At 42.3% G+C, this 7,952-nt stretch overlaps 2 protein-coding genes across 2 annotated transcripts in view; both read right to left on the minus strand.

The window, feature by feature from the left end:
* The window catches only part of LOC103513553 (esterase FE4-like), a 10,520-nt gene extending 8,787 nt beyond the window's left edge, over nucleotides 1-1,733 (minus strand). The window contains exons 1-2 of the mRNA XM_008478392.3: nucleotides 1,593-1,733; nucleotides 467-759 (exon numbers count right to left, since the gene is read on the minus strand). Coding sequence (XP_008476614.2) covers nucleotides 467-643 — 177 coding nt within the window. The 5' untranslated portion in view covers nucleotides 644-759; nucleotides 1,593-1,733. The remainder of the gene's footprint in view (nucleotides 1-466; nucleotides 760-1,592) is intronic.
* A 2,445-nt stretch (nucleotides 1,734-4,178) lies between these two features.
* LOC103513562 (metabotropic glutamate receptor 4-like) overlaps nucleotides 4,179-7,952 on the minus strand; it is a 16,393-nt gene continuing 12,619 nt past the window's right edge. The window contains exons 7-8 of the mRNA XM_008478405.1: nucleotides 6,744-6,918; nucleotides 4,179-4,374 (exon numbers count right to left, since the gene is read on the minus strand). Coding sequence (XP_008476627.1) covers nucleotides 4,179-4,374; nucleotides 6,744-6,918 — 371 coding nt within the window. The remainder of the gene's footprint in view (nucleotides 4,375-6,743; nucleotides 6,919-7,952) is intronic.

Here is a 7,952-nt window from a genome sequence, read left to right on the forward strand (position 1 = left end):
TCCAGGGGCTTCCAGAGGGGAGGGGGTCATCAGGCCTAGGTTCATCAAGGGGGCCTGAAACCATTTCTGTAGCAAGGGAAATTTCAGGCTGTTTAAGGTCCCCCAGTCAGCCTAGTTAGCTTAGTTGGTAGTGCGTCTGCCTTGTAAGCGCTAGGCCGCGGGTTCGATTCCCGCCCGGGGCGGATTTTATCCTGATGGGATAATGTTCGTTCTCGGAACGGCTGGCTTTCTCCTATCCTGTCTTCCTTCTCTCTTCAATTTCGGGACGATAAAACCCTAGCAGTTACAGTTCCCTCTGTCAAACCTCTTAAAAGAAAAAGTTTAAAAAGACCCAAAACAGGACCGTATTTAGACCCAGAGGACCCAAAACAGGACTGTATTTAGACCCAAATACAGTCCTGTTTTGGGACCCCCCCCAAAAAGTAAAAACACTACTACAAAATTTAAAAAAAAGTGAAGTTCTTACCTTGAACCGAAGTTCACCCTCTGGAGGTTTCGCATAGGGAATACCGAGGAAAGCATGGAACTTCCTGCCACCGCGGGATTCGAACTGGGTGCCTCTTACTTTTCCTTGTTTGATAGTGACCGTTTCACACCAGATGTAACCCAGACAGCACAGGATTAATAACCCAAGAATCTTCATCCTGGACTTGATCTATAATTATTCTCAATCTACAGTTCACAGAACCACTATAGTTTAAATGTATTTTGTAGGTAGGTACTTACTAATAGGTATTTATATAGGAAGATTCCATGGGACTGCAAAGTTAACCAACCAACAACAAATATATAGTATGTTATAACAATGTAACCAGTGAAATGAAAAGAAGTTTTTAATGATACAAACAGAAATTTTTAAAAAATCCTCCTTTTTGGATTTTTTTGAATTCTCCCATTAGTGAAATCTCAGTGAAATGATTTAGCTCAGATTAGAAAGGAAGATAATAAAGTACCCAATAAATTTTGAAAACAATTCACTGATTGAAAGCTATCACAAAATCAAATGTTCCTCAATATGTGTACACCTGATACTGGTGAAATGATTTACCTCAGATTAGAAAGGAAGATATTAAAGTACCCAATAAATTTTGAAAACAATTCACTGATTGAAAGCTATCACAAAATCAAATGTTCCTCAATATGTGTACACCTGATACTGATAAGTAGGTGTGTAGGTAGGTACAGTGTACACAGGTACCTGGTAGGTAACTAAACAAGTACCTACACAGTATACATACAAACAATAGGTGACAAGGTAAGTGATAAGAGGTCTGTATAGAGCTCAGGAGAACAAGATGTATATAAGTAAGTAGAATATTTTTAACACAGTTTTTCCTGGCTCCACTCAGGCTGGATAATGTTAATCTGAGGAGGTGCTTACTGTATCCAAATGAAGAGTAAAACCTTCTCATGGTGATGTGTCTCATGAAACTGTTTCGAAACCGAGAATACGGATCCGGTTTCATGAAACCACTGAGTTAAAGTTTCGAAACTTGAATTATGACTAGGGATGTTGCGATATATCGAAAACCGATATATATCGATATATTTTTCGTCGATATATCGATATATATCGATATATTTTTTTGTACCTAAGTACCTTCGGTGTCTTGCATCAGTTGCAGTTGCATCCGACTATTCAAGACTATTGCCTACTGATATAAGCAAGTAGATAAAGTATATCAACAGTAGTTACTAAAATCAATTTACCTATTGATTATTTATCATGAAACAATTTTGATTGATTGGATCCCGACTTGCTAGATCTTTACACACCTTTTTACGTCGCTAAATCGCTATAGGCAGTATAGGCTATACTATGGCACTATGCCAGATTGATCCCATCCCATACTATCCCAGTGTTGCCAGATTGATCCTCCCAAATTACCGTACAGCCGTACACTGCTAGAAAATTTGAAAACTGCTAGAAATATCGTACATTTTTAGTCCGTCCTTCCTTTATTATTACAATAGTAATAATAATAAAGGAAGGACGGACTAAAAAGGTATAAGGGACGGACTATTGTATTCGCCTCGGTGTCTTCTGTCTGTCTGTCGGTCTGTGCCCATAGAAGGACATATCCAAACCTGGTCGACCTATATATCAAATTAAAGGTCTTTTTACCAGGAACACGAAAATGGTGGTGCAAATTTTCCCGTTCATAATCGCGAAATCCCCGAACATAATCGCGAAATCCGCGAACATAATCGCGAAATCCGCGAACATAATCGCGAAACCCGCGAACATAATCGCTTTCCAAAATATGGCACTAAAGAACATGGCAATATGGCACTTATTTTGGGAAAATATGGCATTTATATTTTCAAAACATGGCAAAATAAGCAATTTTTTAAAAGAATCAGAGGCAAATGTTTTACATTTTTCCTTGGAACGTCAAATAAAAATTGAATTTTCAGCCTTTAAAATAATTTTTCGCTGTTGGATTTGGATTTTTTGAGGACTTTATAATGTTGAACGTGTGGACCCTGCTTTGTAGTTTGTAGAAAAAAAAAAGTAAAAAAGAAGATGCTTGAAAAGAGGACAGGAGAGTTTTTCTTTTTCAGTCGTTCCGAGAACGAACCTTATCAGTTTAGGATACAATCCAACCCAGGTGGGAATCAAATTTTTCCAGATTCTTGTTATTCAAAACATTGGGAAGATTGGGAAGTAATTAGAAGTGAATTTTGAACAAACTAATAAGAAAGTTAACATATTACAAATAATAAACAATCTGTTTTTTTTTTTTTTTTTTTTTTTTTTTACTAAATAATTTAGGTATTTCAAGCAACTCTAGGGTCTAAAAGTAGCCTTATTATCGTAAAACGCAGTGTAAATATCTTGTAACCCCCAAAACAAGAAAAAATGTTAAATATATCGATATATCGGCGATATATCGATATATTTCCCCCGATATATCGATATCGATATATTTGAGGGGCCGATATATCGATATATCGATTTATCGATATATTTGCAACTCATTTACATCCCTAATTATGACACCCTATGAAATCTCAGAAGCGCAAGCGCACTACAAACTATGTCGATACCTACTGAAACTGAAACCTAGGTTTCAGTTTCAGCTCCCTGGGAGCTCCCTGCTTAGTCTGCTTCGTTACGTAACGGACCCGAAAGTTTCAAGTTTCAGTTTCAAAACTCAGATCCGAAACCTTAGAGCGTTTCGAAACTTGGGATCCGGAGCCCTGAAAAGTTTCATTTTTCCCATCACTACCTTCTCACTAAAGACTTTAGTGTTAACCTAGTCAGCTTGGAAGATAAGTGCCTTGGAAATGCTAAGTTGCGGGTTTGATTCCCAACATGGGGCAGAATTTATCCTAAACAGAGGTGAAAATTTTTTCACTCAAATCCAAAAAAATCCAAAAGAAAAGGAGGGGAAGTGAATAATAAAATACAAAAAATGGACGAAATGGAAAATTTTTCACTTTTTTCCAATTTAGTGTTAGCCTAGTCAGCTTGTAAGATAACTGCCTTGGAAATGCTAAGTTGCGGGTTTGATTCCCAACATGGGGCAGAATTTATCCTAAACAGATAAGGTTCATTTTCAGAACTCCTATATTGTCCTTGACGGTGTGTTTATGTAACGGGCTAGGATGAGCTCGGACGACGTGAGATAGCTGTCCCGGCGGCAATTTTTAAAATTCATTTTTTGAATTTTGAGGCCCTTTCCTATAGGAAGAATCAAAATTGAAAAGGTCCTACGAGGCCATAGCTAGGACTTGTGGAACATCCTGTATATTTCTAATGTATTTTCCCTTCCTGATTTATAGATCCGTATTTAAAGCTCAACTCATCTCTTAGAACTGTTTGCCCTTACACCGTTTTAGAGTGGGTTTTTTGTGTATGGAGTTAAGCTAGTTCCTGAGTTGGTTAGCAGCTATTACCAGGGCGATATCACGATCCACTTTTAAGGTACGGATTTCTCTTAAATTTTTGGCCTTTTTTCCTCACTGTGCGCCGCCCAGTGCATCCTACATGGCAAAATCCAAGGCGAACGACTTCCGAAGAATCTCATGGCTCGCAAACCTCAGAGCCTGGTTTGGAAAGACCTCCACAGAGTTGTTCCGGATTCCCACCAACAAAATCATCATAGCCAGGATGATCGACAATGTTCGGACCGGACAGGCACCCTAACAAGAAGTGCTCCGCCCGGCCGATTTCATACGAAATAGAGTGGTTTTTCGTCATTTACCTGAACACTGACTAGGCCACCGCAGATCATGAGCTGAGACTTGGGTGTGATAAAGTTGGGCCGTTTAGCGGTACGTTTACCCGCGTTGAATATCCTGGATATCCGATTGGTTTTGGTGAGCAGAGCGGCGTAGACCACGGTAAAACAGAATCCAGCACCGAACCTGGAGAACACAAGAGATTATCATCATAATTTATTTTATTATGGCCTTTATTTTCACGTTCATACAAGAACGGCACACACTGCCCATCTATCCGGGAACAAACAATGTTCCTAAGGATAGGTGGCTTTATTTATCTTTATATCTCCCTCTCCCTCTCCCTCTCCCTCTCTCTCTCCCTCTCTCTCTCTCTCTCTCTCTCTCTCTCTCTCTCTCTCTCTCTCTCTCTCTCTCTCTCTCTCTCTGGGGTCGTGAATATAGGACAGTTGGAGAGGGGAGATCTTTAATAGGGTAGGGGTCGTTAATATAGGACAGCGAGAGGGAGGGGGAGATCTTGAATTGGGAAGGGGGTCGTTAATATAAGACATGGGGAGAAGGGGAGGACGTTAATAGGGTAGGGGGTCGTTAATATAGGACATGGGGGGAGAGGGGGAGATCTTCAATAGGGTAGGGGGTCGTGAATATAGGACAGTTGGAGAGGGGGGATCTTTAATAGGGTAGGGGTCGTTAATATAGGACAGGGGGGGAGAGGGGGAGGATCTTGAATAGGGTAAGGGGTTGCTAACAAAGGACAGGGGGAGAGGGGGAGATCTTGAATTGGGAAGGGGGTCGTTAATATAAGACATGGGGAGAAGGGGAGGACGTTAATAGGGTAGGGGGTCGTTAATATAGGACATGGGGGGAGAGGGGGAGATCTTCAATAGGGTAGGGGGTCGTGAATATAGGACAGTTGGAGAGGGGAGATCTTTAATAGGGTAGGGGTCGTTAATATAGGACAGCGAGAGGGAGGGGGAGATCTTGAATTGGGAAGGGGGTCGTTAATATAAGACATGGGGAGAAGGGGAGGACGTTAATAGGGTAGGGGGTCGTTAATATAGGACATGGGGGGAGAGGGGGAGATCTTCAATAGGGTAGGGGGTCGTGAATATAGGACAGTTGGAGAGGGGGGATCTTTAATAGGGTAGGGGTCGTTAATATAGGACAGGGGGGGAGAGGGGGAGGATCTTGAATAGGGTAAGGGGTTGCTAACAAAGGACAGGGGGAGAGGGGGAGATCTTGAATTGGGAAGGGGGTCGTTAATATAAGACATGGGGAGAAGGGGAGGACGTTAATAGGGTAGGGGGTCGTTAATATAGGACATGGGGGGAGAGGGGGAGATCTTCAATAGGGTAGGGGGTCGTGAATATAGGACAGTTGGAGAGGGGAGATCTTTAATAGGGTAGGGGTCGTTAATATAGGACAGCGAGAGGGAGGGGGAGATCTTGAATTGGGAAGGGGGTCGTTAATATAAGACATGGGGAGAAGGGGAGGACGTTAATAGGGTAGGGGGTCGTTAATATAGGACATGGGGGGAGAGGGGGAGATCTTCAATAGGGTAGGGGGTCGTGAATATAGGACAGTTGGAGAGGGGGGATCTTTAATAGGGTAGGGGTCGTTAATATAGGACAGGGGGGGAGAGGGGGAGGATCTTGAATAGGGTAAGGGGTTGCTAACAAAGGACAGGGGGAGAGGGGGAGATCTTGAATTGGGAAGGGGGTCGTTAATATAAGACATGGGGAGAAGGGGAGGACGTTAATAGGGTAGGGGGTCGTTAATATAGGACATGGGGGGAGAGGGGGAGATCTTCAATAGGGTAGGGGGTCGTGAATATAGGACAGTTGGAGAGGGGAGATCTTTAATAGGGTAGGGGTCGTTAATATAGGACAGCGAGAGGGAGGGGGAGATCTTGAATTGGGAAGGGGGTCGTTAATATAGGACAGGGAGAGGAAGGGGGGATCTTTAATAGGGTAGGGGATCGTTAACATAGGGGGAGGGGTTGTTAATGGCCTCGTTAGGTGGAGTGTCTCGATGGAGAGTGTCCTGTAAAAGAAAGGAGTGGGGTGGAAGAGCGTGTGTGGAGAAAATCCCCACCTGGCTTTGTGGAGAAAGTTTGACAAAGTTCAGACTCAGAAAAGCTACTTCCTACTTTTTATCACAATTAGTATAGCGAAACTATTCAAAATCGGGAAATGGGTGGAAATATCCGTTTTAGTCTGTATACGTAGTATGTACGTACGAACGTACGAATTATATGAATGTAACTACGTGTAGCTATACAAAATATCTCAAGAACGGTTTGTCGGAGAGCTATGAATTTTTGTATATGATTTCGCGGTATGGTCCAAGGACGCGACTCTAACAATTTGGTCAAAATCGGACTGTCATCCGTCCAGATATCCAAAGTCAACGTTGCTAATTGAGTCAATATTTTTTTCTTTCTCTAATGTAATAGAAAGTATTGTGATGCTCACACCAGATTTTTGACCTAGAACATAAAATGCTACATGTTTTTTTTAGGCCAGAGTGAGAAAAATCGGGGAACCTAAACTTACCTCTGAATAGCACACACCAGATCACTAGGCTTGAGAACCAGCACAAATGTAACCAGATAGCATAGGAGTATACCAAACAGAAGCACATAGCTAAGTTCTCTACCAGCTGCTTTCACTACAGGGGTGTTGTTATGTCGGATAAACACTCCAACTATCAGTAAAGTCATGAGGATTCCTGGAAAACACGAGGAAAAGTGAAAGATCTTTCAAACAGACTGTGAAAAAGGGCCATTTTGAAGAGAACAAAAAAGTCCAAACTATGTACATAGGTAGGCTTGCCAAATATCCAAAATGTCGATTCGGGACGCGAATCCGCGAACATAATTGCCAAATCCGCGAACATAATCGGAACACTCCTACTATCAGTAAGGTCATGAGGATTCCTGGAAAACACGAGGAAAAGTGAAAGATCTTTCAAACAGACTCTGAAAAAGGGCCATTTTGAAGAAGACAAAAAAGTCCAAACTATGTACATACATAATAATTATGAAGAAGTAAATGTACAAAAAATGTTCCATATTGCATACACTAAAAGTAATATCAGGCAGTCATAGAAAATAAGTGCTGTCTGTCTGTCCGTCTGTTTGTCCTTCTGTCTGTCTGTAAACAAAATATCTCGAGAACGGTAAGAGCTAGAGACTTGAAATTTGGCATGCAGTTGTCAAATGTGGCAAGGACGCGACACGAAACTTTTGGTTAAGATCGGTGCAACGGTTGGCGGCATTTTGACCGCTTTTTGGCGGGTTTTGACCGCTTTTTGGCGGTTTTCAGCTATGAGATATTAAGGAGCGCGGTAGCGCTCCGCCCCGCCAAGTCAAGAAAGTTTGACCGCGCTACTACAGTTGGAGGAGGGGGATCTTTAATAGGGTAGGGGTCGTTAATATAGGACAGGGGGGGAGAGGGGGAGGATCTTGAATAGGGTAAGGGGTTGCTAACAAAGGACAGGGGGAGAGGGGGAGATCTTGAATTGGGAAGGGGGTCGTTAATATAAGACATGGGGAGAAGGGGAGGACGTTAATAGGGTAGGGGGTCGTTAATATAGGACATGGGGGGAGAGGGGGAGATCTTCAATAGGGTAGGGGGTCGTGAATATAGGACAGTTGGAGAGGGAAGATCTTTAATAGGGTAGGGGTCGTTAATATAGGACAGCGAGAGGGAGGGGGAGATCTTGAATTGGGAAGGGGGTCGTTAATATAGGACAGGGAGAGG

This window comes from Diaphorina citri, unplaced genomic scaffold (assembly GCF_000475195.1).
Source record: "Diaphorina citri unplaced genomic scaffold, Diaci psyllid genome assembly version 1.1 scaffold986, whole genome shotgun sequence".
Classification (NCBI taxonomy): Eukaryota; Metazoa; Arthropoda; class Insecta; order Hemiptera; family Psyllidae; genus Diaphorina; species Diaphorina citri.